The sequence below is a fragment of the Staurois parvus genome, unplaced genomic scaffold (genome assembly GCF_062004578.1).
Source record: "Staurois parvus isolate SC_StPar_1 unplaced genomic scaffold, SC_StPar_1.0 ptg003510l, whole genome shotgun sequence".
NCBI lineage: Eukaryota > Metazoa > Chordata > Amphibia > Anura > Ranidae > Staurois > Staurois parvus.
In genome coordinates this window covers 147,137-172,338 of record NW_028321306.1, presented here as the reverse complement: position 1 = coordinate 172,338, position 25,202 = coordinate 147,137, and the positions used below count along the sequence as shown (strand labels likewise).

General features: G+C 46.8%; 1 protein-coding gene across 1 annotated transcript in view; it reads right to left on the bottom strand.

Moving 5' to 3' along the window:
• Positions 1-25,202, bottom strand: part of LOC149427762 (uncharacterized) — a gene marked incomplete at its 5' end in the record, with an annotated part of 460,704 nt that overhangs the window by 330,803 nt on the left and 104,699 nt on the right. The window contains 3 exons of the mRNA XM_089667692.1: positions 2,049-2,151; positions 2,249-2,412; positions 7,177-7,297. Of these exons, the coding sequence (XP_089523818.1) occupies positions 2,049-2,151; positions 2,249-2,412; positions 7,177-7,297 (388 nt within the window). The remainder of the gene's footprint in view (positions 1-2,048; positions 2,152-2,248; positions 2,413-7,176; positions 7,298-25,202) is intronic.

The following is a 25,202-nucleotide window of genomic DNA, read 5'->3' as shown; positions in this document are numbered from 1 at the left end:
GTAGTAAGCAATGATGTCAGAATTGACATCATTGCTTACTACTCTTACTACTCAGCCGATTGGCTAATCAGTGATCACAAAATCGGAACCTCACATAGAGGTCCCGTACAGCGATCGGTGTTCTACTGTGTCTGGAGGACAGGGAGCGCGCACAGTCCAAAATGGCGGGCGCCGTTTATGAACGGCAACCCACCCCTGGACTGCCACCGTCTGGCCGTTTATATACAGCGGCCGGATGGGAAGTGGTTAACTTCTTCAGTCAAGTATTGGAACGTTCGTCTTTTCGAACATCTTTCTTCATTCCTTTTTTAAAGTGGAACTTCACTCTCTCCATCAACATGGATTCATTTTATCACTGTCTCCTGCAGGCCATACATGGTTTGAACTCCGAACGATTTTTTGTCCGAAAATCGAAACCGTCGTTCGCTCGGTAATCCGATGGCGCCATCAATGATTTAGAAAATCGGCCGACCAAGTCATACAGTTCACCCCATATAACAGGCGAAACATCTGTGCCTTCCAGGTCACGGCTCATGTGCCTATTCTTTTCGGAAAAACCGCTCCTGCACTGCCCCCTTCTGGCAGTGGGGCTAAATGGTTAGCACTTCCGCCTGGCAGTCGCTGGTTCAAATCCCAATCACGGCACCATCTGCCTGGAGTTTGCATGTTGTCCCTGTGCTTGCATGGGTTTCCTCCGGGTAATCCTGTTTCCTCCCACACTCCAAACACATGCTGGTAGGTGAATTGGTTCCTGTCTAAATTGTCCCTAGTATATGTATGTATGAATGTGAGTTAGGGACCTTAGATTGTACGCCCCTTGAAGGTTAGGGACCTTAGATTGTACACCCCTTGAGGGTTAGGGACCTTAGATTGTACGCCCCTTGAGAGTTAGGGACCTTAGATTGTACGTCCCTTGAGGGTTAGGGACCTTAGATTGCACCCCTTGAGGGTTAGGGACCTTAGATTGTACGTCCCTTGAGGGTTAGGGACCTTAGATTGTACACCCCTTGAGGGTTAGGGACCTTAGATTGTACGCCCCTTGAGGGTTAGGGACCTTAGATTGTACGTCCCTTGAGGGTTAGGGACCTTAGATTGTACACCCCTTGAGGGTTAAGGACCTTAGATTGTACACCCCTTGAGGGTTAGGGACCTTAGATTGTACGCCCCTTGAGGGTTAGGGACCTTAGATTGTACACCCCTTGAGGGTTAGGGACCTTAGATTGTACGCCCCTTGAGGGTTAGGGACCTTAGATTGTACGCCCCTTGAGGGTTAGGGACCTTAGATTGTACGCCCCTTGAGGGTTAGGGACCTTAGATTGTACGCCCCTTGAGGGTTAGGGACCTTAGATTGTACAGCCCTTGAGGGTTAGGGACCTTAGATTGTACAGCCCTTGAGGGTTAGGGACCTTAGATTGTATGCCCCTTGAGGGTTAGGGACCTTAGATTGTACGTCCCTTGAGGGTTAGGGACCTTAGATTGTACACCCCTTGAGGGTTAGGGACCTTAGATTGTTCACCCCTTCAGGGTTAGGGACCTTAGATTGTACGCCCCTTGAGGGTTAGGGACCTTAGATTGTACAGCCCTTGAGGGTTGGGGACCTTAGATTGTACGCCCCTTGAGGGTTAGGGACCTGAGATTGTACCCCCCTTGAGGGTTGGGGACCTTAGATTGTACTCCCCTTGAGAGTTAGGGACCTTAGATTGTACCCCCCTTGAGGGTTAGGGACCTTAGATTGTACCCCCCCTTGAGGGTTAGGGACCTTAGATTGTACCCCCCTTGAGGGTTAGGGACTGATGTGAATGTACAATATATATGTAAAGTGCTGCGTAAATTGATGGCGCTATATAAGTACCTGAAATAAATAAATAAATAAATGGGCCGGACGGGAAGTGGTTAAAGTAACGCAGCGCCATATAGTAATAAATGGCCTGGTCAGGAAGGGGGGGTGGGGGGGTGGTAAATCTTCCAGAGGTCAATAATGTAATAAAGTAAAGTGCAATACAACAGTGCAGTAACCCATAATAACCCACCTTTCATCTTTCACCTACCTGTCCATCCAGCCAGGCAGTGGCAGTGACCGGTGACGGGGTCACATCCCTCTGCATGGCTGCAGTCACAGTGCTCGGCGCAGTTCAGGCCATACATCCCCTCCTAGAAGAAGAAGGACCGGTGTCAGCAGGCACACACAGGGACTCGGATAAATGGAGGAAGTCATTAGTACGGGTAAATATAAAGTGAAATTTAATACCGGGCATGCTTGTTCACAGATGTCTCCCATCCAGCCTGCAGAGCACATACAGCTACCATTTACAGCGCTGCAAGAAGCATCATTCAAACAGTGACAGGTCTGATTACAGCTCAATCCCCAAGTGCCGCTTGAACAAGGAATGGAGCAATCTGTCCCTTGCCAGCCTGTAAAAGAGTTGGAAAAGAAGGATTCATATATCATCAATGTTCTTCCATAACATACACCATGCTTACTTTATAGAACGTAGTAACTCAAAGCAGACATCTCTGCATTCTTTAGTTACCTGAATGTTCTAAACGAATGAAAGGTGACATGCTCCGGCAATGGGTTCTTGAATTTAGCAAAGCATCACTGCTCCTCTCCCTGTCCTATTAAAGAAGCTCAACGCTGTGTGAATCCGTGGCCAGGACATTTAATGACAAATTCTACAAACCTCCCTAGCGGTCTGATTACGGCCGTATTTCTGTGCTCAAAGCGTTACATTCCCAGCAGAGAACACCAACTGTGGAAGGGAGTTCCACATCCTTGCTGCCCTGACAGTAAAGAACTCCTTACGCAGCTTAACCTCCCTAGCGGTCTGATTATGTCAGTATTTCTGTGCTCAAAGCGGTCGCAGAATATAGAGTGAAAAACCCTCCAGGTGAATCTTCCCGTGTGTATGTGTGCCAAATCTGCCGCATCATGAATGGTAGCCTCCCTAGCGGTCTGATTATGTCAGTATTTCTGTGCTCAAAGCGGTACATTTTTTTTGCATGGAAATATGTATTTTTTTTATTGTAGGCCTGTAATTTTTAGGAATAACTCACTGAAATCTGTCTGAATAAGAGTCTAGTAAACATCCCGGGGAGGATAAAACTTGAAACACGAAATCATAAATTATAATTTAATAAATAATCCTAAAAAATAATAATATAATAATAATAAATTTAATTCAATAATATAATCAAACCAAAAACACTGAAATGTGAAATATAGCGCCACGTTCGCACATCGCTGAGCAAAGTCGCAGAATCGTTTTCAGTGTCTGATGAGGAATTTCCCCCACGAATCATTATCACTCAATTCTGCAAGTGGTTCTGATTTACTATCGCTGTTCTCTAGCCGGTCTAAAACCGCGTCTGACCTAAAGGGACGCTTTTTGGACGCCATGGACGTTTCTCAGTTTCCAGGCAGAAAGAATAGTAAAAATGCAGGCAGGGCGCCGGACAAAGCACTCGGGACAAAATGTATGTGAAATGGTTTGATACAGGAATGTTATACTATGTGATTTTAGTGAATTTAGTGAATGTCACTTTTTCACATTTTTAAATTTCCCGCCAGTTCTGTCCCCCGTACGTCCCGACGTCACAGGAAACGGAACCCGGAAGACGGATGCCGGCATTGGCCGGAGGAGATGGCTGGGGACGCTGCAGGGGGGACATTGCAGGAGCCAGTGGTGTATTTTGGTTTTGTGCTGCCCTAGGCAAGACTAAAATCGGGCACCCCCCCCGCATCTAAATTTGTCCCACCCTTTCATCTTCAAACTCCACCCCTTCCTCTTTAGGCCCCACCTATTCCTATTAGAGCTCCACCCACTGACACCGATGGGGCACTATTCCTCCCACTGACACCAATGATGGGGCACTATTCCTCCCACTGACACCAATGATGGGACACTATTCCTCCCACTGATACCAATGATGGGGCACTATTCCTTCCACTGACACCAATGATGGGGCGCTATTCCTTCCACTGACACCAATGATGGGGCGCTATTCCTCCCACTGACAGCAATGATGGGGCACTATTCCTCCCACTGATACCAATGATGGGGCACTATTCCTCCCACTGACACCAATGATGGGGCACTTTTCCTCCCACTGACACCAATGATGGTCCCCCATCATTATTGTCAGTGTGTGAGGAATAGTGCCCCATCATTGGTATCAGTGGGAGGAATCGTAGCCCATCATTGGTGTCAGTGGGAGGAATCGTGCCCCATCATTGGTATCAGTGGGAGGAATAGTGCCCCATCATTGGTATCAGTGGGAGGAATAGTGCCCCATCATTGGTGACAGTGGGAGGAATCGTGCCCCATCATTGGTGTCAGGGGGAGGAATAGTGCCCCATCATTGGTGTCAGTGGGAGGAATCGTGCCCCATCATTGGTGTCAGGGGGAGGAATAGTGCCCCATCATTGGTGTCAGTGGGAGGAATAGTGTCGTGCCGCCCCCCTGAAAAGTGCCGCCCTAGGCAAATGCCTAGTTTGCCTCGCGGCAAAATACGCCCCTGGCGGGAGCCAAGGGCAGGGTGAGTGAAGAAGAGATCCCGGAGCAACGCTGCAGTGTATTCCTGAGTGTAGATCAGGGTTACCGCTTGTGGTGCTGAAACTTTAACCTGAGCTACACTTGAGAATACCTCCAGGGGGGTTAAAGCAAGGCCCCACTGACCTCTCTTACTGCACGCACTGTGGAGCAAGTCATCATCAAAGTTCCCAGAGACAGCACTGAAGTCATTCTCAGCAGCTCAGCCCACCTTGCTCCTCTTAGAGCACCCGCTATGTGATCAGGGCCAGCAGGTGTAACCGTGGCTATGTTATACATATATAGTGCCTTGAAAAAGTATTCATACCCCTTGAAATTTTCAACATTTTGTCATGTTACAACCCAAAACATAAATGTATTTTATTGGGATTTAATGTGATAGACCAGCACAAAGTGGCATGTAATTGTGAAGTAGAAGGAAAATGATAAACGGTTTTCTAAATTTTTTTACAAATAAATATCTGAAAAGTGCGGCGTGCATTTGTATTTAGCCCCTTTTACTCTGATACCTCTAACTAAAATCTAGTGGAACCAACTGCCTTCAGAAGTCACCTAATTAGTAACTAGAGTCCCCCCTGTGTGTCATGTGATCTCAGTATAAATACGGCTGTTCTGTGAAGCCCTCAGAGGTTTGTTAGAGAACATTAGTGAGCAAACAGCATCATGAAGGCCAAGGAACGCACTGGACAGGTCAGGGATAAAGTTGTGGAGAAGTTTAAAGCAGGGTCAGGTTATAAAAAAAAATCCCAAGATTTGACCATCTAATTTTTTATTAATTTAGCTGTGGGGTTTCCCAAAAATCCATATCAGACCCAAAATCTCTTAGGAATTTTGAGGGGACCTCCCACGCCATTTATTTTTTTTTCTATTTTGGTGTGGGGTTCCCCTAAAAATCCATACCAGACCCAAAATCCCTTGGGTTTTGAGGGGATCCTCCATGCCATTTCTTTTTTTTTTTTATTTTGCTGTGAGGTTCCCCCAAAAATCCATACCAGACCCAAAATCCTTTAGGATTTTGAGAGGACCTACCATGCCATTTATTTGTTTTTTAATTTCGGAGTGGGGTTCCCCAAAAATTCATACCAGAGCCAAAATTCCTTGGGATTTTGAGAGGACCCTCCATGCCATTTATTTATTATTTATTTTGGCATGGGGTTCCCCAAAAATCCATACCAGACCCAAAATCCCTTAGGATTTTGAGGGGACCTCCCATGCCATTTTTTTTAATTTTTGCGTGGGGTTCCTCAAAAACCCTTACCAGATCCAAAATTCCTTGGGATTTTGCAGAGACCCTCCATGCCATTTATTTTTTCAAAATTTTGGCGTGGGGTTCCCCAAAAATCCATACCAGATCCAAAATTCCTTGAGATTTTGCGGGGACCCTTCATGCCATTTATTTTTTTTATTTTGCTGTGGTGTTCCCCAAAAATCCATACCAGACCCAAAATCTCTTAGGATTTTGAGGGGACCTCCCATGCCATTTATTTATTTTTTATTTTGGTGTGGTTTTCCCCCAAAATCCATACCAGGCCCAAAATTCCTTGGGATTTTAAGGGGACCCACCATGCCATTTCTTTTTTAAATTTTGCCGTGGGGTTCCCCAGAAATCCATATCAGACCCAAAATCTCTAAGGAATTTTGAGGGGAACTCCCATGCCATTCCTTATTTTAAATTTTGGCATGGGGTTCCCCCAAAATCCATATCAGAACCAAAATCCCTTAGGAATATTGAGGGGACCCCTCCCATGCCATTTATTTATTTATTTTTAGTTTTACTGTGGGGTTCCCCCAAAATCCCTTAGGATTTTGAGGGGACCCTCCATGCCATTTCTTTTTTTACATTTTGGCGTGGGGTTCCCCAAAAATCCATACCAGACCCAAAATTCCTTGGGATTTTCAGGGGAACCTCCATGCCATTTCTTTTTTTAAATTTTGCTGTGGGGTACCCCCAAAATTCATATCAGACCCAAAATCTCTTAGGATTTTGAGGGGACTTCCCATGCCATTTATTTATTTTAATTAAGCTGTGAGGTTCCCCCAAAATCCATATCAGACCCAAAATCTCTTAGGAGTTTTGAGGGGACCCCCATGCCATTTCTTTTTTTAAATTTTGGTGTGGGGTTCCCCCCAAATCCATATCAGACCCAAAATCCCTTAGTATTTTGAGGGGACCTCCCATGCCATTTATTTATGTTTAATTTTGCTGTGGGGCTCCCCCAAAATCCATACCAGACCCAAAATCTCTTAGGATTTTGAGGGGACTCCCTATGTCATTTCTTTTTTTAAATTTTGACGTGGGGTTCCCCCAAAATCCATACCAGACCCAAATTCCTTGGTATTTTGAGGGGCCCCTCCATGCCATTTCTTTTTGTTTAATTTTGCCGTGGGGTTCCCCCAAAATCCGTATCAAACCCAAAATCTCTTAGAAGTTTTGAGGGGACTCCCATGCCATTTTTTTTTAAATTTTGGTGAGGGGTTCCCCCAAAATCCATATCAGACCCAAAATCCCTTGGGATTTTGAGGGGACCTCCCATTTATTTATTTATAATTTTGCTGTGGGGTTCCCCCAAAATCCATATCAGCCCCCTGTATGATGAAAGGCCAGACGTTGGCCGAGTTCTATTACCTTCCCTGCACATACAGGACCCGTCAACTGGTGAGCAGGCTGCGCCATTCTTGCAGGTACACACCGAGGAGCAGTCAGTCCCGAACGTTCCGGAAGGACAGGTAGCCGAGCAGTCCGATCCCTGCAAAGAGAATATTACACGGTAATGTGACGGTAGTCTCACTTTCACACGATACCAACGAGCAAGGAGAGCTTTGCAATGGATTCTGCATGAATGAAAGGTGCGATGGAGCGCACACGCGTTACCGCACGTTGCGTGTAGGGTTGCCTATTCGCTTCAATGGGCTGCCCCATGAGAAACACACAAAAGACGTCTTGGACCCTTCTGTAAAATCACGCTGCACTGCAAATCATGTGGGGGTGCCATTGGCCGACTGTACGTTCACACCTGTGTGAGTTGGGGAAACACGTAAATTCACCCACTTTCCTGACACTCACAGAAACGCGTTGTCCTTTAGCAGACGCATTGAGGATCACTACTTCTTAATGGCGCCCACATGCATCTGTGAACACGCATTTTTGCACACACCAAAATGGCACAATGTGGTTTGGTGTGGAGTGATTCTGAAAAGGGTCAGGGACTTCTGTTTTGAGTTTCTCATGTGCAGAGAAACCCATTGAGGCTTTCCTACACAAGATGCATTGAAACGCATTGAAACGCACCGAAACACACATGTAGTCTGTCACACCCACATTGTGTGAGTGTTGCCTTAAAGTGTTACTAAACCCCGGACCCCGCATTCACTATATCTGGTCTCTGCAGACCCTGCATTCACTATATCCGGTCTCCCCGGACCCCGCATTCATTATATCCGCTCTCCCTGGACCCCGCATTCACTATATCCGCTCTCCCCGGACCCTGCATTCACTATATCTGGTCTCCCCGGACCGTGCATTCACTATATCTGCTCTCCCTGGACCCCGCATTCACTATATCCGCTCTCCCCGGACCCGGCATTCACTATATCCGCTCTCCCCGGACCCCGCATTCACTATATCCGCTCTCCCTGGACCCTGCATTCACTATATTAGCTCTCCCTGGACCCCGCATTCACTATATCTGCTCTCCCCGGACCCCGCATTCACTATATCCGCTCTCCCTGGACCCTGCATTCACTATATTAGCTCTCCCTGGACCCCGCATTCACTATATCTGCTCTCCCCGGACCCCGCATTCACTATATCCACTCTCCCCGGACCCTGCATTCACTATATCCGCTCTCCCCGGACCCTGCATTCACTATATCCGCTCTCCCCGGACCCTGCATTCACTATATCCGCTCTCCCCGGACCCTGCATTCACTATATCCGCTCTCCCCGGACCCCGCATTCACTATATTAGCTCTCCCCGGACCCTGCATTCACTATATCTGGTCTCCCGGACCCTGCATTCACTATATCAGCTCTCCGTGGACCCCGCATTCACTATACCCGGTCTCCCTGGACCCCGCATTCACTATATCCGCTCTCCCCGGACCCTGCATTCACTATATCCGCTCTCCCCGGACCCTGCATTCACTATATCTGCTCTCCCCGGACCCTGCATTCATTGTATCCACTCTCCCTGGACCCCGCATTCATTATATCCACTCTCCCTGGACCCTGCATTCACTTTATTAGCTCTCCCTGGACCCTGCATTCACTATATCTGGTCTCCCGGACCCTGCATTCACTATATCCGTTCTCCCCAGACCCTGCATTCACTATATCTGGCCTCCTTGAACCCCGCATTCACTATATCTGGCCTAAAAAATTACTTTTTTATTTGTTAAAAAAAATCTGAAGAATATATTTAAAAACAATATATTTTTTAAAAAAAGGTCAAGAGCCAAAAACAGTTCCATTACCTTGTTACGCAGGACTTTTGACAGTTCTTTTCTGATCCCCATGGCTCAGTATCTAGTCTAGTCAGTGCTTCCACGTAAGAGCAAACAAACTCATTGACTATTTATACACTGACACTAATTGCAATTTAAAAAGCCACAGATGTGGGACATGAACCTCTAATTGGCATTGTAACCCGTGTGTGTCACCTTGTGTGTCTGCACCAAGGCCCAACATTCCAGGGGGGGCGGAGACTTCTGATTCGGGGGTGGAGACTTCTGATCCGGGAGCGGAGACTTCTGATCATGCCCATTTGGGTTATCATTATGATTTAAAAAGGAGCCAAACAACTATTTGATAATAAATGGCTTCATATGATCCTCATCCTTCAATAAAAGAGCATTTTTTGGCATGATCTGTCATATTTTCAATATCAATGCCAAAATGTCACAATTTCTTCCAGGGGAGGCAAACTTCTGAGCATACCTGTATACTGAATATGGCCAAAATTGTAGTATTTCAAACATATTTTTCTTCCATGTGGGTAAACTGTACAACTCAGTTGAAAAACAAACTGAAATCTTTTAGGGGGAGAGGAAGTAAACATAAAAAAACTAAAATAATGCGGTTGCATAAGTGTGCACACCCTCTTATAACTGGGGATGTAGCTGTTATATGTTATATGTTCAGAATTAAGAAAGCGCATTAAAAATAATGTTAAATAGGAGTCAGTACATGGGCAGCACCAGGGGCGGACTGACAACTCATGGGGCCCCCGGGCAATAGGGGATCATGGGGCCCCTGTGTCCTTGCTCAAACTCAAAAAAGCCTATGAAAAAGGTACCAGGGGCATCTCATGGGGCTCCCTACTGACCCTGGGCCCTCGGGCAGTGTCCGAGTTTCCAAATGGTCAGTCTGCCCCTGGGCAGCACAGTGGCTAAATGGTTAGCACTTCTGTCTGGCAGCACTAGGGTCATTGGTTCAAATCCCAACCACGGCACCACCTGCCTGGAGTTTGTATGTTCTCCCTGTGCCTGTGCGGGTTTACTCCAGGTACTCTGGTTTCCTCCCACATTCCAAAGAAATGCTGGTAAGTTAATTGGCTCCTGTCTAAATTGGCCCTAGTATGTGTATGTATGAATGTGAGTTAGGGCCCTTAGATTGTACGCCCCTTGAGGGTTAGGGACTGATGTGAATGTACAATATATATATATGTGTGTAAATTTACAGTGCTATATAAGTACCTGAAATAAATAAATAGTATTTATTTATCATTTAAAGTGCCTCTGATTAACCGCAAATAAAGTTCAGCTGTTCTAGTAGGTCTTTCCTGACATTTTCTTAGTCGCATCCTACAGCAAAAGGTCCGCAGAGAGCTTCCAAAGCATCAGACGGATCTCATTGTTAAAAGGTGTCAGTCAGGAGAATGGTACAAAAGAATTTCTAAGGCATTAGATATACCATGGAACACAGTGAAGACGGAAATCATCAAGTGGAGAAAATATGGCACAACAGTGACATCACAGACAGTGACATCACCAACAGTGACATCACCAAGGACTGGACATCCCTTCCAAAACAGATGAAAAGAAGAAAACTGGTCTGGGAGGCTGCCAAGAGGCCTACAGCAACATGAAAGGAGCAGCAGTAATATCTGGCAAGTATTGGCTGTGTGGTCCATGTGACACCAATCTCCCGTATTCTTCATATGTCTGGGCTTTGGGGTTGAGTGGCAAGACGGTCCAAGTCCAAGCCCGGCTAAATTTTGCAAAAACACATCTGAAGTCTCCCAAAAGCCTGTGGAAAAATGTGTTCTGGTCGGATGGAACCAAGGTGGAACTTTCTGGCCACAATTCCAACACTGCACATCACCGAAAGAACACCATACCCACCGTGAAGCATGGTGGTGGCAGCATCATGCTTTTAGGCTGTTTTTCTCTGGGGGGGGGGCGAGTGGTTAATGCATAGTCTGCCTGTGGTTGAGTTCTATGCATTATACAGAAGAGACACTCCGCACAAGAATCATAAATCAAAGCAGAATTTCGCCACAACCGCCTCTATGCAGGATTTTTTTTTTTGTGGCGTTAACTGCCATTTCTGTATCCCCCGATGTGTTCTAGAGAAAATGCCACAAACTGTTGCTGAGATCATTAAATGAGAACAATGCAGATGGAGATCTCGGCTGCGTCTCAGGCCCCTGTATAAAGTTCAGGGCTATTAATCAGACGCTGCAAGCAATCAGCAAGGAAGACAGAATCTGCTTCTATTAGTCAACCTCCCGCCTGAACTTCTTCAGTCAAGTATTGGAACGTTCGTCTTTTCCAACATCTTTCTTCATTCGTTTTTTTAAAGCGGAACTTCACTCTCTCCATCAAAATGGATGATTTTTATCACTGTCTCCTGCAGGCCATACGTGGTTCGAAGTCCAAACGATTTTTCATTCGAACATCGAAACCGTCGTTCGCTCGGTAATCCGATGGCGCCATCAATGATTTCGAAAATAGGCCGACCAAGTCATCAAGTTCACCCCATATAACAGGCGAAACATCTATTCCTTCCAGGTCACGGCTCATGCAGGGGCGGACTGACCATTTGGAAACTTGGGCACTGCCCGAGGGTCCGGGGTCAGTAGGGGGCCCCATAAGATGCCCCTGGTACCTTTTTCATAGGCTTTTTTGAGTTTGGGCAAGGACACAGGGGCCCCATGATCCCCTATTGCCCGGGGGCCCCATGATCCCCTATTGCCCAGGGGCCCCATGATCCCCTATTGCCCAGGGGCCCCATGATCCCCTATTGCCCGGGGCCCCATGATCCTCTATTGCCCAGGGGCCCCATGATCCCCTATTGCCCGGGGGCCCCATGAGACGAACAGGGGCTAAAGCCTAGAAGTACCGGCAACCCACAACATTTGGTCGAGGAAAGCTGTCCTGAATCCCCAATGCAGTGACTGGCCTCAGGTGATTCAGAGATGAAACAAATCCTCCTACATAAGTTGTACCTGTTTACCTTCCTCTGGATCAACTGCGGGTGTAGGATTATAACTTTTTTTTTTTTTTTTTGATGGTTGAACTGGATGGGCGTTTGTCTTTTTTCAGCCAGACTAACTATGTAACTATGTAACCTGTAGCCTTCTCTACAGTCATTCAAAGTCCAGAATATATACATCTTATCTGAGCTTTTGGAAAGCAAGGGGCAGAGAGCTGAAATTACATTCTGCAGAGTTTAGTGAAAGCTGATTGAATGAAAGGGACACCCCTCCCCCCCCCCCCCCATGAGATGCCCCTGGTATCTTTTTCATAGGCTTTTTTGAGTTTGGGCAAGGACACAGGGGCCCCATGATCCCCTATTGCCTGGGGGCCCTATGATCCCCTATTGCCAGGGGGCCCCATGATCCCCTATTGCCCGGGGGTCCCACGAGTTGTCAGTCCACCCCGGGGCTCATGCACATATTTTGTTCGGATCGTACGATTTGACCATCGAGTCAAAAATCGGTCGTTTTTCACAAATTTTTCTACATGCCCGATCACCAAAAAGGGGAGTAACCACGAAAATCGCCTGGTGCCATTGACCCACTAACAGCGAAAATCGGACGATTATTCTTAGGTCTGATATTTGGATGAAAAATCATTCGAATTTCGACCCATGTATGGCCGGCCTTAGGCTCCACGCACACGGGACGGTTTGATTACGACGGTAACAAGTTTTTCAGTTTTTTTTAGCATTTTTGCATTAGCGTTTAGTGACATTTTACCGCGTTTGCATTTTTTAGCAGTTTTTTTTACCAAAAAAAAATAATATTTTTTTGTATAAAAAAACATTGAGTTTTCGTGTTTGAGTTTCTTTTTTACCCCCCCAAATTTTTTTATTGGTAAAAAAAAGTAAAAAAAAACACCGGTTTGCGGCGTTTTACAGCGATTTTCAGTGTTATAGCTTTTTTTACAGCTGTAAAACTCCTCTAGAAACACACTAGTTCTGATCAGTCCGCCCCTGTTTACAACTTACCTTTTCGCGGAGCGGGTCCGGTGTCACCCCGTGTGGTCGGTGTCACCCGATGCGGGCCGCACCCCCCCCCCCTGCACCTGCCTCGGGACGCCACTGTGTCAGAGTAGACATAAATCTGCTCTCTGCTGGTTCCTCGCCACTGATCTGGGTATTGTGTGTGGTGAAGGTGTGTGTGTGCCCTGGGCGGCTGTCCCTCCTGCCCACCCCTAGTCCCAGCCCTGACCCCATGTATGCCATGCCCAGGGGCGGACTGACAATTCATGGGGCCCCCGGGCAATAAGGGATCATGGGGCCCCTGTGTCCTTGCCCAAAATCAAAAAAGCCTATGAAAAAAGGTAGCAGGGGCATCTCATGGGGCCCCCTACTGACCCCGGGCCCTCGGGCAGTGCCCAAGTTTCCAAATGGTCAGTCCGCCCCTGGGTGTATCTAGGAGTGTAAACAACACAGTACACAGTTTAATCACTCCCTAACACACAGTTAACCCTTTGATCGCCCCAGATGTTAACCCCTTTCTGCCCAGTGCCATTAGTATAGTAGTGTCAGTGCTTTTAATTACCACTGATCACTGTAATGGTGTCACTGGGGATATCAGTGGCAGTTAGTCAGTTCCCTCCATGCCCGCCATGCTATCGCAGTCCCGTTATAAGTCACTGATCGCTGCCATTACTAGTATAAGAATTAAATAAATAAATAAGTAAATAAATAAAAATTCCAGTATATATTCCGCCATTTGTAGACACTATAACTTTCACGCAAACCAATTAATATACATTTATTGGGATTTTTTTTTTTTAGCCTAACTCTATAAAGAATTTTTTTTTTTTTATTGGATATGTTTTATAGCAAAAAGTACAGTTTTTTTGTTTTTTTCAATAAATTTTCGGTCTTTTTTCATTCGCGTTTTATTTGCATTTACGTTTTTGCATTTGTGCTTTTTAGTGTTTTTTTTTTTTTTTTACCAAAATATTTTTTTTCTTGGTCAAAAAAAGTCCAAAAACGCGATTTACCACGATTTACTGCGTTTTGCTGCGTTTTTACAGCTAAAAAAACTTCTATAGAAACCCAATAGTCCTGGGATTTTTATCCAGCAAAAAAACATCAAAAAACGTTGATGCCAGTCTATGTGTGTATGGACCAGGGGCGGACTGACAACTCATGGGGCCCCCGGGCAATAGGGGATCATGGGGCCCCTGTGTCCTTGCCCAAACTCAAAAAAGCCTCTGAAAAAGGTACCAGGGGCATCTCATGGGGCCCCCTACTGACCCCGGGCCCTTGGGCAGTGCCCGAGTTTCCAAATGGTCAGTCCACCCCTGGTATGGACACATAGGATAACATGTTGGGGGGTTTATTGGCTGTAGAAAAAAAAGTCAAAAGCCAAAAACAGCCGCTGCAAGAACGTCCCGTGTGCATGAGGAGTTGTCAGTGGCAGTTAGTCCGTTCCCACACAGTGCCAGAATGCCCGCCGTACTATCGCAGTCCCGTTATAAGTCACTGATCGCCGCCATTACTAGTATAAAATAAATAAATAATAAATAAAATTCCACTATATATACCGCCATTTCTAGATATTATAACTTTCACGCAAACCACACTTATTGAGATTTTTTTTTTTAGCAGAATACATTTTGGCCTAAATTAGATTTTTTTATTGGATATGTTTTATAGGGAAAAGTATAGTTTTTTTTCTATAAATTTTCAGTCTTTTTTCATTTATAGCGCAAAAAAAACCAGTGATGATCAAATACCACAAAAAGAAAGCTCAATTTGCGTGAAAAAAAACCTTTTGTTTTTTGTGTACAGTGTTGCACGACTGTGCAATTGTCAGTTAAAGTATCCAGCACCGTATAGCACAAAATCCTGGTCAGGAAAGGGGGGGGGTAAATTTTCTGGAGGGTAAGTGGTTATATTTTTTTGTTTTATACTTTTTTTTTTTTACATTTCCTCAGTTGCTTTCTGGTTTCTGGCCTATCCCGCACGGCACGCTACGCCACGCCGCGCCACGCCACGCCACGCCACGCCACGCCACCAATTATAAGTGACTGAAGATTTCAGTCCCGTAGCTGCACCTATACATGCCCTTGGTCAACTGCAGTGGATTGCTTTTCAGAGGGGCAAGAAACACCACCACATGTCTACACAAGGCTTTAAAAGGGTTAGTCAGAAAAGATGAAAAGGTGAACTAACATTGTGCACCCTCCCCATCCCCCAGTCCTCGCTGTACTTACCTCGGTGGGTGATAAGCTGTCAGTGTCCATGCAGATGGTTAGAGATCCAAGATTTGACATTCCCCTCTTCTTGATTTTTTTCTGCAGGGCTTCTGGGACAGATCAGAGCAATTCTGATTGGTCAGCCTCAGCACACACTATCACTCTGATCCATCTCGCAAGCCCGGCAGAAAGAAGAGGGAAGAGAGTAGAGATTTCAAATCTCTGGACCACCGCACTGCATGTGTGGGCAGTAACAGCTCAAAAGGTAAGTACACTGGGGTTGGGGGTGGGGAGGGTGTATGGTATTAGTTCAACTTTTAATTTTTTTCTAAAAAAGTGAACTTACATTTTAAGGGCTTTACCTAGTATAGTACAGTGTTCTCTAAAATGCGGCCTGGGGGGCGGATGCGGACCTTTGCTTGCTTTTGTCCGGCCCTTGGGGCAATATTCCTCCCAGTTCCTGACACTGAAACCGAAAATGGGGCACTATTCCTCCCACTGATACCAATGATGGGGCACTATTCCTCCCACTGATACCAATGATGAGGCACTATTCCTCTCACTGATACCAATGATGAGGCACTATTCCTCTCACTGATACCAATGATGAGGCACTATTCCTACCACTGACACCAAGGATGGGGCACTATTCTTCCCACTGATACCAATGATGGGGCACTATTCTTCCCACTGATACCAATGATGGGGCACTATTCCTCCCACTGATACCAATGATGGGGCACTATTCCTCACACTGATACCAATGATGGGGCACTATTCCTCCCACTGATACCATTGATGGGGCACTATTCCTCACACTGATACCATTGATGGGGCACTATTCCCCCCCCCACTAATACCAATGATGGGGCACTATTCCCCCACACTAATACCAATGATGGGGCACTATTCCTCCCACTGATACCAATGATGGGGCACTATTCCTCCCACTGACACCAATGATGGGGCACTATTCCTTCCACTGACACCAATGATGAGACACTATTCCGCCCATTGATACCAATGATGGGGCACTATTCCTCTCACTGATACCAATGATGGGGCACTATTCCTCCCACTAATACCAATGATGGGGCACTATTCCCCCCACTGATACCAATGATGGGGCACTATTCCTCCCACTGATACCAATGATGGGGAACTATTCCCCCCCACTGATACCAATGATGGGGCACTATTCCTCCCACTGATACCAATGATGGGGAACTATTCCCCCCCACTGATACCAATGATGGGGAACTATTCCCCCCCACTAATACCAATGATGGGGAACTATTCCCCTCCACTGATACCAATGATGGGGAACTATTCCCCCCCACTGATACCAATGATGGGGAACTACTCCCCCCCACTGATACCAATGATGGGGAACTATTCCCCCCCACTGATACCAATGATGGGGAACTACTCCCTCCCACTGATACCAATGATGGGGAACTATTCCCCCCCACTGATACCAATGACGGGGAACTATTCCCTCCCACTGATACCAATGATGGGGAACTACTCCCCCCCACTAATACCAATGATGGGGAACTATTCCCCCCCACTGATACCAATGACGGGGAACTATTCCCTCCCACTGACACCAATGATGGGGCACTATTCCTCCCACTGATACCAATGATGGGGAACTATTCCCCCCACTGATACCAATGATGGGGCACTATTCCTCCCACTGATACCAATGATGGGGCACTATTCCTCCCACTGATACCAATGATGGGGCACTATTCCCCCCACTAATACCAATGATGGGGAACTGTTCCCCCCCACTGATACCAATAATGGGGAACTATTCCCCCCCACTGATACCAATGATGGGGCACTATTCCTCCCACTGATACCAATGATGGGGCACTATTCCTCCCACTGATACCAATGATGGGGCACTATTCCTCCCACTGATACCAATGATGGGACACTATTCCTCCCACTGACACCAATGATAGGGCACTATTCCTCCCACTGACACCAATGATGGGGCACTATTCCTCCCACTGATACCAATGATGGGGCATTATTCCTCCCACTGATACCAATGATGGGGCACTATTCCTCCCACTGACACCAATGATGGGGCACTATTCCTTCCACTGACACCAATGATGGGGCACTATTCCTCCCACTGACACCAATGATGGGGCACTATTCCTCCCACTGACACCAATGATGGGGCACTGATATCAATCATAGGTCATTGTTTACCTCCTCTGACATCAGGACATTTTCTACTGTCACTGGCCACAGTGCAGCTCCACTAAAGTTTAAAGGACAGTAAACTGGCCCTTTGTTTGGAAGGTTTGGAGACCCGTGGTATAGTACAAAAGGCAACAAAGTATAGGAACCACCATAATCAGTTTTCAGTTTGCTGAAGCCACATCAGTGAGACATAATCTGATTGGCTGCTATGAGTTAGTCTTTCGTGCACTTTGCCCTTTCTTTTTTACTGGAAAAGAGTGATAGTTTCTTACCAGGATCCAATCAGATGGATGGTTCTCTTTGAGTGACTTGCCCTACAGAATTGTCAGGAATCTGAATGGATGCCATGTGCTCACCTCATTTCAGATTTTCACTAAGAAGGGTCTGTTTCAGAATACAGGGGGTATAAACACTGGTCCAATTAAACAATTCAATTTGATCACGTCCGCCCACCCCCTCAATCTGTCCAACCAATCCAAATGGCGAGAGCGGGGCAGGAGTTCTGGTGACATCAAGCTCCCAAAGATACATCTGGAAGACTAAAGCCGGCCATAGATGGTTCAAATCCTGGCCGGTTCAGAAGGAACCAGCTGAGATCTGAACTATCTCTATGGGCAGGCTTTTTTTTTTTTTTTAAGTCCGCAAACGTGCAAACTAGAACGAAAACCCGTAAGTGATCACAAAAAAAGTGCAAGTGCGAACACCACACGAAAATGTGCACTTAGGGGTGTGCTTTTGTCCTACCCCTAAAGGGGCTGGACCACTACCCTGATCCCCCGGGGCACGAAGCTCCTGACAGGGACAAGGTTCCCATTTGGTCCTCCTGGCCAAAAGGCCTGGTGGACCACCGTTCCTTGTGTCCAGCCGAAGCCGGACACCCTGTACTTGATCAGGGGGCTCTCCCGAAGAGAAAACCCCCTAGGGATCAGGGTAGGAAGGAACCAAAAGGCCACACATCCTCCCCCTAGACTTCAGGGAAGGCCCGAGGACCCACACCCTCCATCCTGTGAAAAACACACACAAAAGCAGAAAAAAGTGACAAAACGTGGGAGTGATTAAATTAAATAAATAGAAAATAAAAAAGTGGTATCGTGCCAAATTGTGCAGAGACCAGGCCCTGAGGCCTGTAGCAAAAATTGCCCTGGACTTAGCCAAAAGGCCTGGTCCTAAGGGCGCTGTGCAAAAAGAGTGTAAAAACAGTGACCTTGTGCCATCTTCACACAGTGGGGTCCCACACCCAGGTGTTACTAGTGGCACCCCTGAGGGCGTCTACTCAGGGGGCACTGAGTTTGCGGACTTTCTGCCTTCCCAGTCCCTGGCCAGACAAGGTAGATCCGTCCAAATCAGGAGGTACTGGGTCTTTCCGGTCTCCTCGGGGGAATTACTCTCTATGGGCAGGCTTATTGTACCCAATTCAATTGTTGGATGACGTGGGTACAAACCTGTAGGATTTTACATGTAATTATTGCTAGCAGCTATTATAATCACTGTGTTCTCCCAGCGGGGAGAATGTGTCTCTCTCACAGTCCAAATGGTCACCACGGTTGGATATGACCAGTTTGTTGATGTATAGCCGGTCTTACTGCTAAATTCTGTAACATCTACAGACTTACAGATTCCAAGGCCAAGTGGATAAATGACAGTAAAAGCAGCATTTATGCAATGTACTCCTCAATTATTCAGCCAGGCACAGTAATTAACATTTTGAACCTGATTAGGAGAGTGACCTGCAAAGTGGAAGTTGCTGAAGAGACATAAACGCCCCTCCTGTCAGCAAAATCACCGAGGCTCAATCCTCTAAAGGATCAGAGATTTAACCTCATATGCTCCCCTGTGAAATATTGCACTTTACTTCTAGTTATTAATTATTGTAAACGCTTACTTATTACCTTCCGAAAACCTTCTCTAGTCAAAACCTAAAATTCAGAAATAAATATGATTTACTATTTACTATTGTTGGATTTATGTAAATACTATCATTGATTTAGCCATTGACCCTTTGTTAGGAAGGTCTCACCAGTATGGAAGATGACGCCTCTGTAAGTACACTGACTGGCTCTCGCCTTACGCCAGAGGTCGCTGCTAACCACACATTCATGCATGGGCAAGAGTGACCACATGGTACAGCTACTGGCACCAATCAGAGCATTCCAAATGGATGACTACAAAAGGCCAGTGTTGACTTATCTTCCGCAGCACCTATTAATCTGTGTCCAGTATTTCCTGCCTGATTTCCTGATATTGGACCTGGCTCTGCTTGTACCATCCTTGGCCTGGACCACAACCACAAAAAAGAGCATGTAGATTACCCCTGTACCAGGGGCGGACTGACCATTTGGAAACTCGGGCACTGCCCGAGGGCCCGGGGTCAGTAGGGGGCCCCATGAGATGCCCCTGGTACCTTTTTCATAGGCTTTTTTGAGTTTGGGCAAGGACACAGGGGCCCCATGAGTTGTCAGTCCGCCCCTGCCCTGTACCGATAACAATACATTTCTCTGGACTTTTAGAAGTTGAGTTGCTTCACTCTTGGTTTTGATGCTATAATTGTGAGTGGGTCATGGACTGCCTGGAACCAGCATCCTTCTGCCGGTGGATCGGTGGAGGGATGCTTGGAGCTAAGCAGTTGGGATTGTTTGCAGCACTCTTCTGGCTGCTTCTCCAGCTCTAGATCGGCTTGTCTTGTCGGATACCAACTCCAGCCTGGAACTTGACCTTGTACTTGCTGCTGACTCCTACCTAATCCACCCACCAGTTGCTGACCTGGCTTGCCGGACCCTGAACCAGTCCTGAGTCCCAGCATATATAGTGCCTGACAAAGGGGTCCTGTGTGGCTCCACGTTGCACTTTTCTTTGTGATGTGATCTTTTTGGAATAAAAACCTTTTTGGACCATATCGAGATCCGTGGTGTGCTGGCAAATGTGTATGTTTGTCTGAGTCCCAGCATGTCTCCTACTTCCCTACTACGAATGAACCTGCTCATCAGTCTGCTGATCCCATGTCCAAGGATCACATCTGAATTTTGCCTGCCGCTACAGTGACCAGTATTGTGAGTGGGTCATGGACCGCCTGAAATAAGCATCCTTCGACCGGTGGATCATTGGTGGGATGCTTGGAGCTAAGCAGTTGGGATTGTTTGCAGCACTCTTCTGGCTGCTTCTCCAGCTCTAGATCAGCTTGTCGGATACCAGCTCCAGCTTGGAACTTGACCTTGTACTTGCTGCTGACTCCGACCTAATCCACCCAACAGTTGCTGACCTGGCTTGCCGGACCTTGAACCAGTCCTAAGTCCCAGCATATATAGTGCCTGACGAAGGGGTCCTGCGTGACTCCAAGACGTTGCACTTTTCTTTGTGATGTGATCTTTTTGGAATAAAAACCTTTTTGGATCATATTGAGATCCGTGGTGTGCTGGCAAATGTGTATGTTTGTCTGAGTCCCAGCATGTCTCCTACTCCGCTACTACGAACTAACCTTCTCACCAGTCTGCTGATCCCATGTCCAAGGATCACATCTGAGTTTTGCCTGCCGCTACAGTGACCAGTATTGTGATTGGGTCATGGACCGCCTGAAACCAGCATCCTTCTGCCGGTGGATCAGTGGTGGGATGCTTGGAGCGAAGCAGTTGGGATTGTTTCCAGCACTCTTCTGGCTGCTTCTCCAGCTCTAGATCAGCTTGTCGGATACTAACTCCAGCCTTGAATTTGACCTTGTACTTGCTGCTGACTGCTACCTAATCCACCCACCAGTTGCTGACCTGGCTTGCCGAACCCTGAACCAGTCCTGAGTCCCAGCATATATAGTGCCTGATGAAGGGGTCCTGTGTGGCTCCAAGACGTTGCACTTTTCTTTGTGATGTGATCTTTTTGGAATAAAAACCTTTTTGGACCATACCGAGATCCATGGTGTGCTGGCGAATATGTACTTTTGTCTGAGTCCCAGCATGTCTCTTACTCCCTCACTACGAACTAAACTGCTCACCAGTCTGCTGATCCCGTGTCCAAGTATCACATCTGAATTTTGCCTGCCGCTACAGTGACCGATCTCCTGCCTGTCCTCCTCCTAAAAGGTGCCATCAAAGACCTGACCAGAGGCCACTATCCATTGGCATCATCATCCAGTAAACCAGTGAGATACTAGTGCTGCTCCATGTCCTTGCGCCTGTCCACTCTACCAGGGGCCCTGGGCTGGAGATGCAAGAAAAGCCATTCTAGTTTCATGAGGCTCCTCTTTCAGATATGAGACAACTTCCAACTAAAACTGTGTAGCACCCCTCTAGTTAGCTAAGGGGAGCTGGAAAGGTTTTCAGTCAGAGGTTGAGTAGCAGCCAGGTATGGGTCAGCCTGAGAGGAGTCAGCCGGGTCATTTTCAGATCAGGGCTGAGGGCTCTGCATATCGGTTCCCTGATACCTACCACTGCTCTATAACCTTGAGAAGTTTCTAGAAGGCAGTGGGTCGGGGTGAGGGGGGATCTGCATACCTAGAGGATCTTGGCCAATCCCCAAGCAGGAGGCTTGGCATGGGGCCAGTACAGTACAGCCCTTAAATATGAGAGAGCCTGATCAGCTAAGGAGTAGTTTCGGGTGGAAGATGGAGTGAAGGCTGAAGTGTGGAGCCTAGGAGGGGGCTCAGGAGAGGGGCCTACCTGCAGGCAGGAGCTGGAAGGGAGGATCTCTCAGCCTCAACTGTCCCCTGAGAAGGGACAACCTGGGAAGGAGCCAGCCCAGCATGAAGCCTGAAGGCAGCCACCAACCCACAAGCTTGCAGGAGTGGACTGAGTGAGTAGTCTAAACACCCCCTGGGCCAGATAAGGGGAGAGGGCATTCTGGTTGAAAACCTGACTAGTTCCTCACCCAGGACTGTTAATTTTAAAGTGGCAGTTTCTCAATCCCCTTGCTGGGTAAAGAAATTTCTTCTGGGGTCTAAGGTGGTACACCAGGAGGGCTGGAGAGCTCTCCAAGAAGAACATTTTTTTGTCTTGCACATATTTGTTTGAAGAGTAGTTGCAGTTTCCTTGGACATCCCATAACCCCATCCATGTTCAAAACTCCTTAATAAAACTAAAAGAAACAAGCTCAATGACTTTTTACTGTGCAAAGTCTGAGGAAAATGTGAGTTGCCTGGCTGTGCAGGACTATAAGGGGGTAGTGCTACCAGGGGCGGACTGACCATTTGGAAACTCGGGGACTGCCCGAGGGCCCGGGGTCAGTAGGGGGCCCATGAGATGCCCCTGGTACCTTTTTCATAGGCGTTTTTGAGTTTGGGCAAGGACACGGGGGCCCCATGATCCCCTATTGCCCGGGGGCCCCATGAGTTGTCAGTCCGCCCCTGAGTGCTACACTTGAAAAGTATCCACTTTGAGTATTCAGAGCTGGTGGCCCCTTTATTTGACCTATAATAGACTCAGTGATAGAATTATCTTGGGAAATAAAATCTTGAAGCTGAATCGGATCAGAGCTGACCTCTGCTATACATTCAGAACAACATTCTCACAGAGGCACTGGACATTTTCAAAACTTGCATTAAAGTCAGATGAAGGAAAGCTTCAAACAAGCTCAGTAGCTCTGGTGAGGTGGCTCCCAAACAGCAAGGCTTCCCTCAATGGGCACCCAACAGCAGCTCATACCATAGAAACATGGAAAGGAGCACTGTGCTGTACATCTGGTATGTTTGGGAGCCTGCATACTGTGCTCACAGAGACTTTGGGTTTCCAAACATATTATTAGCCTTTGCTTATCTCAGAACAACATGTAGAGGTCTTTTTGCATGATTGCAGATTTGCATGAAAAACATGGGGGGCTATCATACTGCCTAAAGAATGAAGTAATGACTGTAATAATGCCAGTTGTAGGCTGGCAGGCTAATGGCTATTTTGGATGCTTAAAATTTCTGGGCGAGCTTCCTTGTGCTGGTTAGCCATTCATTAAACAGGAAAATTCCCTGCAGCTTAGCCCTAATACATTACTGATTGAACACTGCTGCCAGGGCACGAGCATAATGGGCTTCCGAAAATTGTTTGCATTTTACAATATGGGTCTTATTCCAAGTCTGGGCAAATACTGCATCGTTAAGGCGTAAAGGCCAGCTGATAAATGAAGAGGCTAATGCAGCTTGTGACGGGAGTGACTTTTGGGGGTGGGGGGACCTCTGTATCATCTTCCCAAATTCCCATTATGTTTAAGGCACCCTGTGCCTGTTAAGGGGTACAGGGTGTGTATGTGAATGTCTGAGTCTTGTGTATAGTGTGTGTTCCTTTGTTCTCAGCCATATGGCTGTCCATTGTTTGTTTTCCATGTGCTACCCCCCATTGTGCTGTGTCTTCCTGTCCAGCCAACTATTATGGGATGTACTGTTTGTGTATTGGTGTGGGGGTTGGTCAATGTCCTTTGTCATGTGTTTCATCCCATTGTTCTGTGTCTTGGTGGGATGGGGAGGGGTGATGATGTATTTCCTGTTCTTGGTTGGTTTCCCCGCCCTCTGTATATATCCTGTGTTTTGTGTTAAAATAAAAAGTGTTGGCTTCTTGTATTAAGAAGAGCTGGGTATTGTCCGTTTTCTGAGGGATTTCAAGGGTGTGGTCCGTGGATGGTGTTCGGACAGGAGAAGCTGTGGTATGACGGAAAAACTCAGTGCGATCTGGGTTCCTGATATCTCCCCATAAAGAAATAATATAAATATTACAAAAAAAAAACTCTGAACATGTTAGAGACCTGTTAAAGCTGAATTCCAGGTATGAATCCAGCTTGGACCAATGCAAATATGTATATACTATAACTGTGGGATTCCCCTGGAGGCTGGAAATCAGTGGAGTACATGCCACTACTACACTGCTACTACAGTAATCATCACGTTATTTGGCTCCTGTGCTGAGTTGCTACCCTGATGATTAGTGAACACAAGAGGCAAGGCCCTCATTCAGAGAACACTTTACATTTTCTCAGTGAATGCAAAGCATTCTCAGATTGGACAAGGTGGAGATTGTGATGCCACTGCCCCACCTCTCCACTTCATCCAATCAGGGAACACTTTGAATTCAATGGCACAGACCCTGGAAGCTGATGGAGATCATTTAGAGCAGCTAGTGGTGATCACTGGAATAGCTAATAAAGATTACTATAGTAGCTGTTGGAGATCACTGGAGTGGCTAGTGGAGATCACTGGAGTGGCTAGTGGAGATCACTGGAGTAGCTATTAGAGATCACTGGAGTAGCTAGAGGAGCTCACCAGAGTAGCTAGTAGAGCTCACTGGAGTAGCTAGTGGAGATTGCTAGAGTAGCCACAGAGATCACTGGAGTAGTTAGTGGAGATCACTATAGTAGCTGGTGGAGATCATTGGAGTGGCTGGTGGAGATCATTGGAGCATCTAGTGGAGATCATTGGAGCATCTAGTGGAGATCACTGGAGTAGCTGGTGGAGATCACTATAGTAGCTGGTGGAGATCACTATAGTAGCTGGTGGAGATCACTATAGTAGCTGGTGGAGATCATTGGAGTGGCTGGTGGAGATCACTGGAGTATCTAGTGGAGATCACTGGAGTAGCTGGTGGAGATCACTATAGTAGCTGGTGGAGATCACTATAGTAGCTGGTGGAGATCACTGGAATAGCTATTAGAGATCACTGGAGTAGCTAGTAGAGCTCACCTGAGTAGCTAGTGGAGATTGCTAGAGTAGCCTTGGAGATCACTGTAGTAGCTGGTGGAGACCACTGGAGTAGCTAGTGGAGATCACTGGAGTAGCTAGTGGAGATCACTGGAGTATCTAGTGGAGATCAC